The 19,113-nt window shown below is 38.3% G+C and overlaps 3 protein-coding genes across 19 annotated transcripts in view; 2 read left to right on the top strand and 1 right to left on the bottom strand.

Annotated features, from left to right (window-relative positions):
- Positions 1-6,676, top strand: part of Hps3 (HPS3 biogenesis of lysosomal organelles complex 2 subunit 1) — a 49,202-nt gene extending 42,526 nt beyond the window's left edge. For 3 of the 11 annotated variants that reach the window (XM_006993818.4, XM_076574000.1, XM_076573999.1), the window contains 3 exons: positions 750-956; positions 1,734-1,824; positions 5,732-6,676. In XM_006993818.4, coding sequence (XP_006993880.1) covers positions 750-956; positions 1,734-1,824; positions 5,732-5,859 — 426 coding nt within the window. In that variant the 3' untranslated portion in view covers positions 5,860-6,676. The other 8 variants (XR_013052020.1, XR_001576227.3, XR_013052022.1 and 5 more) reach the window with 8 other exon arrangements.
- The window catches only part of Cp (ceruloplasmin), a 68,405-nt gene that overhangs the window by 22,632 nt on the left and 26,660 nt on the right, over positions 1-19,113 (bottom strand). For 5 of the 7 annotated variants that reach the window (XR_006073077.2, XR_013052019.1, XM_076573996.1 and 2 more), the window contains 5 exons: positions 17,940-18,068; positions 15,316-15,422; positions 13,701-13,917; positions 13,018-13,157; positions 11,716-11,890 (listed from right to left, as the gene is read on the bottom strand). Coding sequence is in view for 5 of the 7 variants with exons in the window: in XM_076573996.1 (XP_076430111.1) it covers positions 11,716-11,890; positions 13,018-13,157; positions 13,701-13,917; positions 15,316-15,422; positions 17,940-18,068 (768 nt within the window). In the remaining 2 variants the exon portion in view is untranslated. Of the gene's footprint in view, positions 1-7,457; positions 7,766-11,715; positions 11,891-13,017; positions 13,158-13,700; positions 13,918-15,315; positions 15,423-17,939; positions 18,069-19,113 lie in introns of those variants that run through there. The other 2 variants (XM_006993820.4, XM_006993819.4) reach the window with 2 other exon arrangements.
- LOC143273824 (uncharacterized) overlaps positions 6,213-19,113 on the top strand; it is a 29,524-nt gene continuing 16,623 nt past the window's right edge. Inside the window, exon 1 of the mRNA XM_076574001.1 lies at positions 6,213-6,351. The gene's annotated coding sequence lies outside the window, so the exon portion shown is untranslated. The remainder of the gene's footprint in view (positions 6,352-19,113) is intronic.

A 19,113-nucleotide genomic window follows, 5' to 3' on the forward strand; every position in this document is an offset into this window, starting at 1 on the left:
ATAGTTTATTGATCTTGTTCCTTCTTTGCTGGGGGATGTCTTTCTGTACACTGTGAATATATGTTGTTTCCATTGATTAATAAATAAGCTTCTTTGGCCTATGGCAAGGCAGCTTAGAGGTTGCCAGGAAACCCAAGGAGAAAGACAGGAAAGAGAAAGGTGGAGTCTAGAGGGATGCCAGCCTGCTGCCCAATGAACAACATGCTAGCAAAGTGGTAAAGCCATGGAACACGTGGCAAAACACAGATTAATAGAAATGGGTTAATTTAAAATATAAGAGCTAGCTAGCAAGAGGCCTGTCATAGGCCATACGATTTGTAAATAATATTAAGCCTTGAGTGATTATTTTATATGTGGCTGCATGACCGGGGGCTGGGCAGGACCAGAGAAAACTTTTGACTATACTTCTTGTTGGACCGTGGTTACCCATGGTCTTTCAGTGTTATGAATACTCATGCCAAACATTATGCAGCATGAATCTCTGACAACATGTTGGACATATCCTCAGGTTAGAGTCCTAATTAAAGACGATTGCTTTGTATTAAACAGATTTCTTTAAATGAGAGCTGAACTTAAGATTATTTAGTTCTTCAGTACAAGTATTTCAGGGCCAAATTCATGTTCTCTAAAGTTGCATTTTCTTTCCATTTTTGGCAAAGTGTGATTTTATCATTTTGAAAAATTATGCTATACATTGTGTTTTAATTTCGGATGCTCCATTCCATAATATTTCACTTTTCTGTTCATAGTCTCTCATATGTGGCCCTTCATTTGACGTAGCTTCCATTATTTCACTTCTGGAGCCACTTTCAGAAGACACTGTTGCCGGCCTCAGTGCTCATGTTCTATGTCGTACACGATTACAAGAGTATGAACAGTGCATAGACACATTGCTAGAGAGATGTCCGGAGGCAGTCATTGCATATGCTAATCAGGAACTGAAAGAAGAACACTGGGTATGCATTTCAGATTGTTCTTCTAGTCTTGATCACTGGTGATAAGATTTGGTAATTTTGTTGGTTTATCAGCAGAATGGGGACTATTTATGTTAGTCTAGCTTTACAGAGCTGTATGACCAAAGAGCATGTATGTTTAATGTTAGACATTTTGAGTACTTTTAGATGCTATTAAAATGCATGGGGATGATATATCTCATTTTTAAAGGGCCCTTGTTTTCAGATGAGATCTGTGATTACTTGAAGGTCTGAGTAATATATGTGTGGTAGAGGAAATACCTTCCCTGTATTTGGTCTTTAACAATTACACGAGTTAGATTTAGCATTTCTTTTTTCTTTTCTTCTTGCCAACCAAGATAAAAGAACATATTTCTGTTTCTCCTTGAAAATAAATGTGTACAAGAACCTCAAGTTGCGAGCCTTCCCTTCTGTTTGAGGTTCCCTTCGGCAGAAACCTAGCTGCTGATAAAACGTTTTTTGGAGCAGAGGTGATGGATGCCTTAGCCAAAGCATACATTTTTCTGTTTGCTTTCTCCTGCACGGCTTTCTTACTCTCATTAGAAATCTGAGGATAAATCTCATTGGCTACGATACTGCCAGCACTCGGGAGGCAGAGCCAGGTGGATCTCTGTGAGTTCGAGGCCAGCCTGGGCTACCAAGTGAGTTCCAGAAAAGGCGCAAAGCTACACAGAAAAACCCTGTCTCGAAAGAAAAAAAAAAAAGAAATCTGAAGATAAGATGCATCAAACTACAATGTATCCGTTTTTCTTAAGATAGATTCTGTGGTGGAAAAAACTGCTGCCTGAACTTTGTCAGAAAGTCAAGCGTGGTGGAGAGAAACATCAACTTTATCTGTCATCGTTAAAAGGTAAAATTCTCTTTTTTGGATGATTGTTAATTTCACTCTCAGTTTTAAGTTGGACAAGTTCTTGATTTCTCTGGTGTTGTTTGTCTTCATGATGTTAAGTGAGGTGCAGAAGTTACAGAAGTCATCTGGAGTGTTTTCAGCTGTCATGTTGCCTGCCCCCTCTTACTTGATTCTCATCCAGCATCTGTATTCACAGAGCTGATGTTCTTAGTATTTCCAGACTCTAGGCAGATTATTGCAGTGGAAACTGTCATAATTCTAATATTTAAAAAATTATGAAAGTTTAGAGCACTCTAGCTTTTTAAATTACTTCATATAGGAAATTAACGTTAGTAAACATAATTGTAAGTATTGAAGAACAGTAAGTTCTTCAAGGACTTACATCTTGAACATGTAAATTCCAGTTTTATGCAGTTTTGGAATTATTTGTGTTTTTGTAATTCATAAACTGTTAGAATACGGAGTGCTCTGGTGATTTTCAGTTTTAGACCACTGTAGCTGAAGGTGTGGCATAGTTTTATTCATTTTTGTGGTACACTCCTTATCAGCATTGAGCTCCTGTAGGGAAGACCTGTACCTGTTTATTGATGGGGTCTCATTTATTTGAGATCTTTCTGTTGGCAGCTGCAGCACACTAAGAAGAACTCAGGAGTAGAGTCTTAGGAATTGGAACTGCATTCTGGGTCTGCCACTACAATCCAGTTTTTTTAGTATTGTCAGATTAATGAGAAGTTCTTAGCTGATCTGAGTAAACTTATAAGAAGATCAGGTTGAAGATGGTGGACAGGGAACTACACGACACATTTAGGAACCTGAAGATTTCTTATCTTTCTACTCGAACCTGTCACATTGCTTTGGAAAACTATCTGTGTTGGGAAGGCTTTCTCCCCATCCTACTAAGGGTGTTAGTCAGTATCGTTGGCTTCTGCCTGTAGCACCACCACCCTAGTTATAACAAATACAAATATCTCCAGATGTTGTCAGTTGTCACCAAGGACAGAATTATCCTAGTTGAGAACCAGTTCATTAATGCAGAGGTATTGAAATGAGGGTGAATAGGTGGATATTTAAGGAAGAATTTGTTACTGATTTTGAAGTAATGAGCTATCATTTTTAAAATTATTTTTATTTTATTATTTTATTTATGTATTTTAAGTGTTTTGTCTGAGTATATGTATGGGCATCATGTGTATGTCTGCTGCCCTCAGAGACCAATAAAAGTGTATCAGATCCCCTGGACCTGGAGTTACAAACAATTGGGAGTTACCATGTGGGTACTGAGAACCAAGCCCAGGTCCTCTATAAGATCAGACAGCACTTATAACCACTGAGCCATTTCTCCAGCTCACTACTTTCATTCTTTTAAAAAATCTAACATTGTGATATATTGTAAAAATAAAGTTGTAAAAGTCATTTAAAATCTTAACAGTGGAGTTAACTATTAACAGCACACATTTTTACATTTATTTATTCATTTATTTATTTATTTAATTCATTGTGTGTGTTCATACATATATTCATGTGTTATGATGCACATGTGGTGGCCAGAAATCAACTTTGCAGTTGGTTCTCTCTTTCTACTTTTTTTTTGGTTCTGGGGATTGAACTCAGGTCATCAAGTTTGTGTGGCACATACCACACAACTGGCTGAGATATCTCACTACACCCTTCTGTCCCCTATTTTAATCTTTTCTTATCTTCAGTTTCTCCAACTGAACCGCAAATCATAGCTATTAATATATTCTCTTTAGAATGAGGCCTAGATTAAATAAATACAAATTTTAAGGGATTCAGGAAGGAAAGCAAATGAGAGGTTAGGAGGAGCTTTTAAAATACTGTACAGATTTAAGATATTGACTTTATTTCTTAGAGTTATCGTTTATATTAGGGCCTTCTAGTGGGAGAAGAGAATTGAACAGTGGTGATAATTTTACTGACTTTGTAACTGCTCAGTACTTACCTCAAGTAAAAGTTCTTGTATCCAGGCTACTACTTATAGGCTCCACATTTAGGCAAGTAAGTGTGTTTGATATGAAAACATTAATAATATATGTGCTTCATATGAATTTTGCAAACTAGTTAGTGTTTGCTGTTTATTAAGATCATCGTATATGTTAGAAAAGTATCCTATTGTAATTCTCAGAGAGCTATGAAAGCTAGAAATTGGTAGCAAGGATATTGTAGATGAAGAAACCCACTTGGAAGGCTCAGTAATTTTTTGTAAGTTTTATTTTTATTATTTTAAATCATATGTAGTTTTGTGTGTGTCTGCACGTGTATGTATGCACATGAGTGTAGGTGACTTCAGAATATGTGGATGTGTGTGTGTTCGCATGTGGGTGTGTGCACATGAATGCAGGTGACCTCAGAAGGTGTGTGTGTGTGTGTGTGTGTGTGTGTGTGTGTGTGTGTGTGTGTGTGTATGTTTGTTTATGTATGTGTGCACATGGTGACCTCAAATACCAGAGGTGTCAAATCTGGAACTGGGGTTACAGGATGTTGTGACACCTGACATGGGTGCTGGCAACCCAAACTAAGGTCCTCTGGAAGAGCAGCAATTGCTCTTAGCCGCTGAATCATAGTTCAAGCCCCAAGTACCATTCTTAAAGTCATACAGCATGTAGGTTGAAGAGTATCCAACCATTCCCAGATGTATCTGATTGGAAAGGTAAAAGTCCTTCCCCTGTGTCACTTCTGCAGAGTTCTTTAACTTTTTAGTGACGGGGCAGGCCCATCCCATTGTGTGAAGGATGATTTAGATTGACAGATGAGTGAGTGGGTTGTACAGTAGCCCTGCAAATGGGTAAGGAGCATACAGGAGATGATGCTGGAGTATGGGTAAAAATGGAAGAAAACAGTGTTTTCCCAGGAACACTATTCATTCTTAGGAGAACAAGGTCTTGAAGACATTCTTGTTATTTATTCATTTTTGTGGAGTGAGGGAATGTGTGCATCTATGTGTACATGTCAGAGGTCAGTTTTGGTCATCGTTCCTCAAGAACCTTCAGCTTTTTTTTTTTTGAGACAGGGTTTCTCACTGGAACCTGAGGCTAACCAATCAGGCTGAGCTGGCTGGCCAGCGAGCTGCAGGGATCTGCCTATCTTTGACTTCCTAGGATTGTAGGCATGCAACAATGCCTGGTTTTCTTTTACCTGGGTACTGGGAATTGAATTTAAGTCCTCAGGCTTGTGTGACAAGCACTATACCAACTGAGCTATCTACTCAGCACTCTGAAGTCTTTGTTAGTAGGGTAGGGCAGCACCAACTAAGAATAGAAACAAAATTTGCATAATTATCTTTTTGAAAATGTTTGGCAACCCCCTGCACATGCTTTTTTATTGGTACTGAGGTGAATCCAGGAAATTGTATACACTAGGCAAGGGCTCTATAGCTGAATGTATCCCCAACCCCATTAAATTCCTTAATATTGAAAATGTTTACTAGAGTACTTTACTATTTAGAAGAAAAGATATGTGGTCATGACAAGATTTATGCTTATTAACAGCATGAAAAGCTCATAGAGAGGAACCTATTTAGGAAAATGTTTTCTGGTAGATAATGGTATTCACATCCTAGCAAACAATCTTTGTACAGTAGCAGCATTCCTAACATTAAAGTAGCAACTACATGATTATATTTTTCATTAGAAAATGGTAGGAATTGATTAAAAGGCAATGTAGCAATCCACCAGTGAATTAGTAACTCATTCCAGGGGCTAACTGCATAAAATTTGAAGGGCTATAGAAGGGATAAATTAAGAAGTATGAACTTATGTTATGTGGATTAAAGAGTTTTATTTATAATTCTAGCATTTTGTTACTTGAAGGAACTTTGAATCATTAAGAGCAAATTTGTAAAAAATAGATTTGTAGTTGTAACTCATGCATTCTTCTTTTCCACAAACAGAAGCCTTGTCAGTTACTGCTATGGGATTGGACCTGAAGGATTTCTTGAATGTTCTCCCAGAAGATGGTGCTGCAGCATTTTTCCTGCCCTACCTCCTTTTTTGCAGTAGGAAGACATCACTGACTTGAACTTATCCTCTGCAACGCATAAGCAACTGCACTTTAAATGTTCAGTCCCAGATAAAATGAGCCCAAAGGGTTCTGTGTTAATGTGTATTGCAGCTGCTTTATGGTGCTTGTTTACCTTACCATGTAATGATGGCTGTTCGCTTAATCTATAACCTGAACCCATTTATTATCCAGAATGTAAAAAACAAACAAACAAAGAAAGAAAAACCTTCAAGATGTAAGATCTCTTCACATGTATTTCCTTTTATATATTTATTTTTTATTTTTATTTTTATTTTTTTTACTGTCTATCCTATGTGGGCCTGGAACTCATTATGAATCTTGTGCTGACCTCAATCTATGTAAACCTCCCAAGCCTTACAGGTGTGAAGTATTATGCAGGTATTTTCAAAACTGGACACAGACTTCTTTTGTGAGAAATATCATGGATTCAGTTCTGGGGGCATGACAGTCCTATCCACCCCAGAGTCATTGGAAGAAAATACATTGCAAGTATGTACAAATGCCCCTCTTGCTGGTCAAACAATATCTTCATTGTTACAGATTTTTCTATTTGGGTTACTATTTTGTTTTTTCATATAAGTATGAGAAAGATGTAATGTTTCTCTCCAGTGAAAGACTGAATACTTAGCTTTTGAGCTACTTTTGAAACTCATGGTGTACTTCTCTCAGAATTAGATGAATGTACTCATCTGGCTGTTAACATGACTTGTTGAGTTCACATATTTTCAGCCAAAGTCTTATTTCTATTCTTTATATGTATATACTCTTATTCTTTCAAACACAGTATATGAGAAAATTAAAAAAAAAACTATCATATCTGTCTTTTTAATAACTTCCTGGTTGGTTGGTTGGTTGGTTGGTTGGTTGGTTGGTTGGTTGATTGGTTTTTTGAGACAAGGTTTTACTGTATAACAGCCTTGGCTATCCTGGAACTAGCTGTATAGACCAGGCTGACCTCTAACTCACAGAGATCCACCTGCCTCTGCCTCCTGAGTGCTGGCATTAGACTTGTTTGGTGTGTTTCAAAGATGTTATTTTTTGTATGTGTATGTGTGTATGTATGTGTACTGTGTGCATCTAGGTACCCAAAGAGGCCAGAAGATGACATTGTGTCCTATAGAACTGGAGCCACTTATTGTGGGTGCTGGGACCTGAACCTGGGTCTGCTATAAGAGCAGCAAGTACCCTTAGCCATTGAGCCCTTTTAGTAACCTTTTGTTGCATATTATAGTGTTCAAGTCCAGCTCATTGCTAGAACCCATAAACCTCGTAAGGCTTTGCAAAATGTCTGCTCAACCATTTCTTTGGAACCCTAACTTAGTCCTCTTACTGGCATTTTTTTATTATCTGAATTTTAATTTTTTAAATTTAATACTCTTGGACTCTACCTTTCTCTAGTTCCAGATAGCATCTTTTGACTCTCTTTTCAGGTTTCTATAAAACACAGCTTGCTGTCTTCATGTTTCCTTTCTTTTCGGTGCTCTTAGCCCCACCACTACACCCCATGGCTTATTAGAGCAATTGATGGGAAGGCAATAGTTGGAGACAGTTCAGTGAACTTTGTAGTGATCCTGTGAGGACCTTCAAGGACAGAATCTGGTCATATGTTTTTGTTTATTTGGTACTGTTTTACAAAGTCCTAACGATGAAGATATAAGTGGACTATGTGAAGCAATTGTTACCCAGTGAACAAATACATGTCATGATACAGTCTGTTGTTCTGCACATCTGAAGTAATACCAGTTCCCACACAAATGAACAGTTGTGTGGCTTCGATTTTTTTAAACTGTTGATAACCAATCCAGCGTAAGTGTTCTATTCAGTGACACATACATTGTTATGAATCATTGCTCTCTTTTTTCCATTTTATCACCGATTTATTTCTTTCAGCCAGACTTAGTCTCTATAGAAAAAGAAATTTTAAGATGGTTACTTAAAATAGTGTGTTTTATATGGTTAAATGTCTGTACATGGATGTTTTACATTTTTCTATTTTTAAAATACTAGTTAACTTCATTCTAATTCAATTATTCTTAATTCACTTATTTTTCATATGTTTAAAAATATCTTGCCGGGCGGTGGTGGCGCATACCTTTAATCCCAGCACTTGGGAGGCAGAGCCAGGCGGATCTCTGTGAGTTCGAGGCCAGCCTAGGCTACCAAGTGAGCTCCAGGAAAGGCGCAAAGCTACGCAGAGAAACCCTGTCTCGAAAAACCCAAAAAAAAAAAAAAAAAATATCTCATTCTAGTACTGCTTTAATTAAGGAAAATTTGTTTTCTTCGTTGCAAAAGATCCTAATCAATCATAAAGGAGAAAAGTAGTAAATTTACCGTGGAAAATCTTGGCAGATACCACATTCACCCAAAGCTCAAAGTTCAGCAATGATAGGCACATTAGGATGTAGGTACTAGAAGGGGGATGAGCACATCTAGTGCCAGTGTGTAGCCTGAGTCAGATGAGGAAACACGGACTGAACTGACATGGCAGAGTCTACAAGATGACAACTGCTCTGTATTACAGAATGTTGCTGGGGGGACTGGACCTGGGTTTGATTCCCAGCACCCTCATGTTGACTCACAACCATCTGTAACTCCAGTTCCAGGGGATCTGATGCCCTTTTCAGGACTCTGTGGGTACCAGGTCCACAGATACACATGCAGACAAAACATCCTTGAACATAGAATTAACTTTAAAACAAAAAGAAGTCAGCGATATCAAAGAAAAAAGTGAGTTGTCCCTCAGGATCTTTGTATGGGCTGGAATTTTCTTTTTTTTATTTTTATTTTTTATTTTTTTTCCTTTTATTTTATTTTACAATACCATTCAGTTCTATATATCAGCCATGGATACCCTTGTTCTCCCCCATCCTGCCCCCCTCCCCTTCCCCCCAGCCCACCCCCCATTCCCACCTCCTCCAGGGCAAAGCCTCCCCCAAGGACTGAGATCAACCTGGTAGACTCAGTCCAGGCAGGTCCAGTCCCCTCCTCCCAGACTGAGCCAAGCATCCCTGCATAAGCCCCAGGTTTCAAACAGCCAACTCATGCAATGAGCAAAGGACCCTCTACCACTGCCTAGATGCCTCCCAAACAGATCAAGCCAATCAACTGTCTCAACTATTCAGAGGGCCTGATTCAGTTGGGGGCCCCTCAGCCTTTGGTTCATAGTTCATGTGTTTCCATTCATTTGGCTATTTGTCCCTGTGCTTTATTCAACCTTGGTTTCAACAATTTTTGCACAAATAAACCCTCCTCTTTCTTGCTAATTAGACTCCCGGAGCTCCACCTGGGGCCTAGCCGTGGATCTTTGTATGGGCTGGGATTTTCTTTTTGTGTAAAGAATATTAGGGGATAGTTGTTGAAAGCTGAAAAGGAGCTATAGTTTTTTGGGGTTTTTTTTTTATCATTTTTTAAACCGTTCTTGACATTGATGATGGTATTAGGTTATACATAAAATATAATTAGGAAATAAAAATATATATGTACACATAGACATGTTCAAGCGTAGGATGGGGAGATGAGAGAACAAGAAGGCAACTGTAACTTCGTAAATATGGAAGGAAGGTCTGTGGTAATTCTTTTGCAGCCTTTTTTAAAATTATGTTCTGGATTATGATCAAAGAAAGTTTCAAATATTCTACTTTATCAAGTGAAAGTTTTTAGATATTCATCAGAGTATTGTAATAGATTTGCCTATTTAGCTAGAGTTGCAGGTGTGTATAGTCCAACTATGAGGAATTTAAAATTAAGCCAGCTTTCCCACTATAGTCTGTATCCTAAATATTATCTGACAGAGTAGTCATAGTTCAACAAAAGCACTTTTTACATATGTCAAAGGAGGTCTTTATGTGTTTCTTCTCATAGGGAAAAGAAACATGGAAATGACAGTGGTAGGAAAGTCACCATTTTTAATTAACTTTTTCCTTGAAGAGACAACTGTCACCTGATACGTGATATCAGAAGATTTGTTTTTATTTCTGTATGCTCTTGCCTGTATAATGAAAGGCAATCATTTTCTGAGATGTAGAATTGATGTAGATTTCCCCAAAGCTTTATCAAACTTATTAATAGATAATATAAATTGATAAGCATGGCTCCCTATTTTTCTGTGTTTAATTCAGACTTTTTTCTGTCACTCTTCAAGTTCTATATAATATCTTTTCTTTTTGTAAAAGTCAAATTTCTCTAAAATATTTTCCATGTACTTTCATATTGGTATTTGCTCTCTAATTTCCTCTGCTATTTTAAACACTCTCTTCTTTAATAGCAGTTACCACTCCCTCTTCTCCCAGGTTTGTTAGACACAGAAGTCTCTAGTGTTTCTATGTGCAGGACCAGCCTGTGGCAGCATCCTCTGTGCCAAACATTTGCATACATAAGTTTTCAAGTGCCCCGTGTTCGTTCGTTCATTCATTCATTTGTTCGTTCGTTCCTTCCTTCCTTTGTTCCTTCGTTCATTCCTTCCTTCCTTTCTTTCATTTTTCATATGGGTATTTTGCCTACATGACATGTATATCTTTATATGATTTGTGTGCCTTGTACCCACAGAAACTAGAGGGGACTAGATTCCTTAAAACTGTGGTTACAGTTGCACAACTGGAGTTACGGAGGGTTATGGGCATGTGGGTGCTAGGAATTGAACTCTGGTCTCCTGGAGGAGCAGCCGGTGCTGCTAACTGCTGATCCATCTCACTAGCCCTGCAAGCTTGTTTATTTAGAGCAGTGGTTTTCAACTTTCCAAATGCTGCAACACTTTTCACACAGTTCCTCATGTTGTGATGACCCCCCCCAACCATAAAATTATTTTATTGCTATATCATAACTGTAACCTTGCTACTGTTGTGGTTGTGCATTACCAGTAACTACATTTTTTACTTTAGTGAAAGTTTTTGTTTTGTTTGTCAGAAAAGATGGTGTAAAAGCAAAAATGAAAAGTTTATTTACAATAAGGTGTAATCTTGGGTGACTTATAGATTTGTAATACATTGACTTGGACTAGGAACATAGCTCAGTAGTAAAATGCTTTCCTAACATTTGCAAAACCATGGGCTCTGTTGCTAGGACCACAACACACACACACACACACACACACACACACACACACACACACACACACACACACACACATGCATACTCTTGCATGGACACTCATACAAATGCATATGTGCATGCACGTGCACACTCATACAAACATGCACTCACATGCCTATTCCTTTTTATTATTTTTAAGGAAGAAGCATATTCTGTATGTAACTTCCTCCAGTTACATTTGCTGTTTCTATTCCTACAGTTCTCAACTACAGTGCTGTAATTTTACTTTTTGTACATTTTGTTGTTGGTATGTAGTCACAAAAAGATTAGTTTTTCCCAGTTCCTTTAGTAACAGTCCTTCTCTGGCAGCCCAAAAAGAACTGTTCTGGGTGGTGAATGAAATTATATTGGGCTGGTTCATGCTTCTCTTATGTGGGAAGTACTACAGAGAAAAAAATGCTAATGCTTTCTCTTAAGAAAGAAGTTAAATCCTAAGTATTTATTTATAAGTCCTGGTTGCTTCTTGTTAAAACAAACAAACAACAACAACAACAAAAAAAAACCTAATGTGATTGTTCCCTTGCACCAGTTTTTGGTGTGATTACACTGCAAAGTTAGTGTCCATTTGTACACTTAGACAATCAGTTCCATCCTAACTGTCACCAAGTAAGTGATATCCCACTGGCCTAGCACTAAAACATTCTATTTGGAGGTAGAGAAGGAAGATATCAGGGCTGCCAGTTAACAAGTAATTCATACTGGAAGATATATTTAGACAAGACAGGAATCTTAGTTGCATGCATAATATATATCTAGAGGTATTACCTGTATATTCACCTTGATTTGGTAAGACAGTGTAGGTAGTTTCCATTCCAGCATGAACATGGTCAGTCACGTGGCAGTGGAGTAACCAGGTTCCAGGTGTTTGGGGGAACATTTCTAGGGTTTGGTATGTTCCGGGGAAAAGGTCAAAGACATCAGAACTGTAAATTCCCCTGTGCTTTATTAGAAAAAATGACAAATATTAGAGTTTATTCAGTAGCCTTTCATTGGCCAGCTCCAGTGAAAAAGCAGAAACATTTTTTAAAAAAATGAATCCCTCTATATTTTATGTAGTGAAATCTGTAATCCTTGTCTAAAACCTCAGCTCTCTGGGCCATCAAGGAAAAAGTGAAGTAGGCATTTATTAGTCAGGACGGCTATGTCTAACACCACGATTCTGGCTTGCCTCTTTTTCAGAGACTTGAGCTACACAAAACAACCAAGCTGTGGTGTCACCAGTGCTTGGATCAATTATAGTCTCTCTTGCTTGTGAAACTGTCAGGCAAAGAGAGTATAAAAGAAGCAGAAAAGGATGCTGATAGAATTTAAATAATATTGACAATTCAAGTATTCTTGACTCCCATCACTGGCATATTTCTATGAAAATAATACTGAAAGCTCATTAATGATATATGTGCAGAAAACTACAGATTATACAGTGGACATTCTGCAATGTGTCCCCCCCTTTTTTTTTTTTTTTTTGGTTTGTTGAGACAGGGGTTCTCTGTGTAACAGTCCTGGCTGTCCTGGAACTTGCTTTGTAGACCAGGCTGGCCTTGAAATCACATAGATCCACCTGCCTCTGCCTCCCAAGTGTTGGGATTAAAAGTGTGCACCACCACTGCTTGGCAGCCTATGCATTTTCTACATTAGTTTAAAAATGGAAAAATGCATCTTCAAGAGGACCGTTGTTTTCACTAGATAAAGGGTAGTAGTTCTAGGGATGTTAGTTGCTTGACACCTAAGTGTTAATTCACCTCACACAGTTTAAGAGTGAACTTGGAATGATCAGGGCTACAGTGAAAGACTTCTGATCTCTGCTGCCTGGTCCACCCTTATGTGAACACTCCTGCCAGCTCTGACTGTCAGCCATTCCATTCAGATGCCTTAGAATTGTGTGAGCAGAACTAAGAAAGACAGAAAAACCTGCAAGTGTAAGGATGAGCCCAAGATGTGAGCAGGCTGGTGTAGCAGTGAGACTGCAATGTTGTTTCTTTTTCATAGGTATCTCTGATGAAATGTATTCTTGGCTTAAATTAAAAGGTATTAAGCAGAACAAAAATGACTACTGTGTGTGTCTCTTACCTTGTATTGGAAGCTGTGGCCATGAAAGTGTACGGTGTGCAAGTCTATTTCATTGCCCATTCCCATCACATACCAATTGACTTCATCTCCTACGTGCATTGTGAGGCCTTGTAGGTTTCCAAACATTTTTCCATTAATAGCTGAGGAAAATTTGATACATTTCAGAATAGTTTAAACCTATAATGGCTTCATAGGAATTATTACTAGGTCCATATAACAGAGCTTACCTCACTATAGATGGGGAAGACAGATCTTTCAAGTTCACCAATATCACTGCTATTTCTCAAGTTACTTTATATGAAGAGCCTTAATCTTTTTTTTTTTTTTTTTTTTTTTTTTGGTTTTTTTTCGAGACAGGGTTTCTCTGTGTAGCTTTGCGCCTTTCCTGGAGCTCACTTGGTAGCCCAGGCTGGCCTCGAACTCACAGAGATCCGCCTGGCTCTGCCTCCCGAGTGCTGGGATTAAAGGCGTGCGCCACCACGCCCGGCAAAGAGCCTTAATCTTAATTGTGAACTTATTTAAAAGGGAATGAGGGTTTAGAATTGGGGGAGGAATTAAACATAGTCTTATTTTGGTTTTGAGCAAAATTTTACATTATAATATATTTAAATAAAACAGCCCTACAACATGATTTTCTTAGAAGAAAGGGGTAAAAAAAAGTGGTTTAGAATCGTTTCTCATACCATGCATTTTATTGCTTTCTATGAATTCCTCATCATCTTTGTTTACTTTCTCAGGATGATCAGAGTATATTTTGATGTTGTCATCTAAGTACCAAGATTCATTCTCATCAAATATTAGAAACAAAAGGAAAAACTCCATTTTTTTTATAGGATTGAATACTTTCATGTAAGATTTCCGACAAACAACCAGTGGGCCTATTAGTCCGCTATAGAGATCCTGAAAACAAGAAGAAAGTGCAGTTATCTTGGAAGTGTTGGTCAGGATTTCAGAGAGCTGGGACCTTATCACTCACAATTCCAGCAGTTTTGGAGGGACTGGTTTTAGTGGGATACCTAAGGCAAAGGGAAGCCACCACTGTAGTATCCTCATACTTGACATGGTTAAGTGGAAGCAATGACAAATAGTAGGTAGGTTATGTAGCTGATGTGGAACTTAGAGAGATTAAAAAAAAATGGCTTAACTCACGAGCTACCTGAATGAACAGTGTTGGTTGTTAATTGTATTAAGCTTGTGGACTTATCAGGATGAGCCAAGCATTATGCCAGTCACTATAAACCCACGACTGAATGAAACAAAACCTTTTGCTGTAGGAGCTCATATAGGAATAAAAGAAATGAGTAGAAGCTAAGGAAATTGTCCATTGTCATGAAGAAACAGAATGCTAATGAATACCCCTGTGAAATACCACAATTAACAACTCTTAAACATCTGAGAAGTTTGGTGTGGCCAGGTGCTAGTGATGGCAGATTTTGTCTTACATCATATTAGTGAAATTCAGGCAGTGTCATAAGTAACCCCTGAAACATTGGACAGAGAACAACAGCAAATCTACATCTTAGTCCAGTTATATTGGTTGATTGAAAGAAGACTGGGGCCTGGGAGGCAGCAGTTGAGACAAATTACACGTACGGAAGTGTGAAAATGGAGAGGAGTGGGCTGAGTAATTGTAGGGGCACATAATCTGTGTAAGAAGAGTGTTCAAAGTTCCTACTTGAGAATGGATAGAGCAGCACTTACGCTGCTGGTTTTTGTTTGTTTGTTTGCTTGTTTTTATAACAGGAAACGAAGGAGGAAGAAGACCCCTTTAGTAGTGTCCCTTTTAGAAGGTGCTAGGTTTTAAGTCTGGGAATTTCTGGTAGAGCAGCCCAACATGCATCTGCATTGACATATTGGGAACTCAGAAGGGATTCTGATGAAGATTTTGTTCTGCAGAATGATGTACCATCTCACTTGAGAGGGCTGTTGGAAGATTTTTGGCTTTGTGATATTTTATCAGACAATACCTACTGTTCTGATTGCCTGTTGGGATTGCTCATCAACAAAGAATTCTGAAGCCACACATCTTAGTTTTTGCATTTAATATGTTTTCAGATCAAAAGAAAAATAAAATACACTGGCTTGCAATTTTTATTAAGTATTATCAATAATCAGCAGGAATAAGATAATTATAACTATATGTTTAAAAGTACACAAACTGAAAATGTAAAAGAAATAGATTACAGAGCAACTTATTTTCCTGGTATTTTGACATAGGTTTGAGGACAGGAAAACTCTATGTTCTTGCAATTGTCTCTCTATCTAGAGAATTCTGAAGAACAAATGGTTAACATTTACCTTAACTCGATCCACAGTTGAGTAGTAAGCCCATGGTATACAAGGGGCATCCTCTGCTCCAGCGCCTGATCTCTCTGGGATTTGCCATATATAAATGCGAATTTCACCTAAATTAAGCAAGGGTTACATGTCTGGTTATATTTGGCTTATATCTGACACGCATATGTGTTTCATGTGCATATACATTTTATATACACATATCTTTGATAACTAGTGATCCAGAAAGTAAAAATATTAACATGTTAAAAAATAATAGTACTCAAAATTCTTCCATGAATTTAGTTTTTTTTAATTTTATAGTGAGTGTTTGTGTGGGGGGGGGGCATGTATGTGCATGCAAGGGAGCACATACACCATAACACACATGAGAGTTGGGATAGTTTGTGACAGTGGGTTATGGAGATGGAGCTTGAGTTATCAGGCTAAGCATCTTTACACACTGAACCACATTGATGACCCTGGAGTTTAGTTCTAAGACACACTAAGATATTTTTATGTCATCATATATTTACTATGAATTAAGCAGCTCTCATTCACTTGTCATAACAAAGCCAGAGAGGATCATTCTAATGCCATATTTTGAAGAAACTGAGTGGATCCATCTTTTCTTACTCTAAAGTAGGTTTTATTAATATCTTTCTTTTTTACAGATACCATGTGGTACCTCAGCACCTCACTCATGGTGTTTCTGTACAGATGTTGCCCTGTAGAATGAGCTTCACTTTCCCTTTCTTTCCTACTTCCTTCTCACTATCCTACTCAGTGAGCTGATGATTCCTGCAAGGAGCCATGAGAGCACTTGATCTTAAAGATCCCCGATTTCTCTCATCTGTCGACTTCTTATGTTGTTATCTGATTCTGTCATACCATGTGCTTCTTTGTCACTCTTCTGTCACATGCAAGACATATACTTGTCCTTGATGCTTTGAAGATAGTTACTACATCCTCTTACTTTGTCATGTACTCTCTTCCCATGAGCTCCTGGCTCTTCTCCAATCTAACCTTTTCCATTTGCCTCAGAACTTCCTATATATCTATCCACAGACCTTGACTTACTGATCCTGACAACCCTCTGTCCGATTTGTTTAGATTCACCTTGCCGTTTCCTGCAAAGATAGTGCTATCAAATTAATACTCTGGAGTCTGGAATCCTTTACTGGGGAATCAAGCAAGAATTGAGTTCTGATCTTAAGGGAAGTGTGGGCTTCCCCCCTTTTCTCAAGTCATCACTTTTAGTCCCAGTGTCCTCATACCTTAACTAAGCAGACATTTTCACCAAGAACATAAAATGTAAATGCAGCAGCTCATTGTCTCACTTCTGCCAACCACTCTTATTTCCATAAGCTGTTCTTCCAGCCTGCTCTGTCAACAGGGATTGATTCCCAAAGCTTTAGAGTCACCCTTGACTCCTTCCATAAGACTCTAGTGCTCAATTTTCAGCAGGCCCTTTTGGTATCATGTTAAAGTAGAATTGCAGTATGAGAACTTCTTACCTCTTCCTCTGCTTAGTCCCATGCCAAATCTTGCTAATTCTAATTCTGGTAATTTTGTTTCACCTGTTTAGTGCAGAATTTCCCTAACTGATCTTTAATGTTGCCATTTTTCTCCCTTACTCATATGTCATCCAGAAGAGCCTCTTATTGATAATCAGATAAATCCCATTTAGCTCAGATCCTCAGTTGAGTGTTCAGTTTAAAATCTTGAGTCCTAATCATAGCCTTCCAGGCCCTTACTCCATCCAGTTCCTTTATCTCTGGTTCCCATCTGTTAACATTCTGTTCCCTCTTCACTTTGCTTTCATGTCTGGACTCCTTACCATCTATACAAGACACAAAGCATGCTCCCACATGAAGCCCTAGAATCTTACCCCACAATTAGCCTGAGCTGCACCTCCCTTATCATTTGTCTTCACCAATGTCCAGCCCTACTGACTCTCCTACCTAAAATAACCATTTATTCTCTGATGAGTCTTTTTCATAGCCTTGTTTATGACTCAATATTATCTATGTTTTTCTCTCTTAGAAGATCAAGAGAGAAGTTTTGCTCTATTTTCTCTTAAATTTATAAAAGTAATTCTACAGAACACTACCTTTTTTGTTTGCTTGTTTGATATATTTGGAAACTGCTAAGTTTTTAAAACAAATCCTTTTTCCTGTAAAATTTTAATTTCTACTTGAGTGTACATAATCTATCTCAATTTTTATCTTAATTGAACATCTGTTAAGCTCTTGGGACATGCCAGATACTAAAGCAAATACCCAGGCTTTGAATTCCAAACCACAGACATCATTTGACAGGCTGACACATGAACATTCTACCCCACAGTGTAGCAGATGCCACTTCAAATATGTTCTAGTTGAGTGGAGGAAGAATCTTTCTAGTCCACTCTTCCACCTTTGTAAATGTCTGGTACTTCCATGTTTGTTTTCACATCCCTTCTGTAAACTGTGTTTGGTGCAAACGTGCTTACACTCCATCACCCACACAGAGCTGGTCCCTGCATCCTCTGTCCCACCCTTGCTATTCCTTACAACATAGGCATTTAGAAAGACTATTCTTTACGGTAGCTGGCATTTGTGGAGTGGCTACAAAATCTGTATGAAGCATCCCTTTGCTCACAATACCTGGCAGTGTTGGAACAACTGTAGAATTCTCTGTTTTCACCCCATGGGCATGTATTGAATATGGCCTGGTTGCCATGTTTTTAAAGACAATTTTAACTTTGTCTCCAATATCTGCATGAATTTGTGGACCTGGTAAAAGTAAAAAGGAAAATCAATTTATTGTCTTGTGTTTTGAAATTTCTGTGTTAGTGATAAAGGCAAAATTCAGGTAACTTTTCAGTGTGAAGGATGGAGTCTTCTTTTACTCACATGTCTTTGAGCTGTTACAGTGATTTATTTCTGGTTCCAGAGGATGTGCATAACAACACTAGACAGAACTTCTCTAAATATGGGGACCATAGTGTATCTCTTAATCAGAGTTCCAGGAGACACTGTAGCCTGAAAACCCTCTGAGGGTCAGAGGTCTAACGGGGAGAGCTGGTGGCAGGCCAGGAGCTACTGTGCACTGCTTACTCTCTGGGTTCAGTGCTTGGACTTCTAGGCAAAGGGTTGTGCTGGGAATGACGAAGCTGGCCCTCTAGCTTCTGCCATTCAGCCAGCTGCAGCTGTTTCTTGTCACATGTGTTTCTGTTATTCTCAACAATGTCATTAGCTCTAGAGCAACAGTTCTCAATCTATGAGTCAGAACCTCTTTAGGGGTTAAATGACCCTTTTATGGGGGTCACACAAGACTAACAGAAAACACAAATATTTACTTTATGATTCATAAGAGTAGCAAGATTACAGTTATGAAGTAGCAATGAAATAATTTTATGGTTGGGAATCACAATGAGGGACTTTATGAAAGGGACGCAGTGTTAGGAAGGTTGAGAACCAACTGCTCTATCTCACTAGGGAAATTCTGATCCTGTGGAAGTACTGAAAGGCTAAGGAGTTCAGCATCTCAAGGGTTGCAGGTTACACATTCTGCCTGAGTGTGGTTCCTGAAAACTTGTAAGGAAGCACATTTTTTCAACCCCCATATATATCTTTATTTTGTGATTAATTATATCTTATTTTTTCAAGTAAAGAGTTGTACTTCTTTTTGGAGGGGGGTGTGTGATAACAAGGAGAATTTGGTTAAGGTTTTCATTAGAAAGTAATTTCTAAGAACTTCACCAAAGCTATAGGCATCATGTTAAAAAAATATTTTTGAGACAGGGTTTCTCTATGTAGCCTTGGCTGTCCTGGAACT

This window comes from Peromyscus maniculatus, chromosome 6, assembly GCF_049852395.1.
Source record: "Peromyscus maniculatus bairdii isolate BWxNUB_F1_BW_parent chromosome 6, HU_Pman_BW_mat_3.1, whole genome shotgun sequence".
Classification (NCBI taxonomy): domain Eukaryota; kingdom Metazoa; phylum Chordata; class Mammalia; order Rodentia; family Cricetidae; genus Peromyscus; species Peromyscus maniculatus.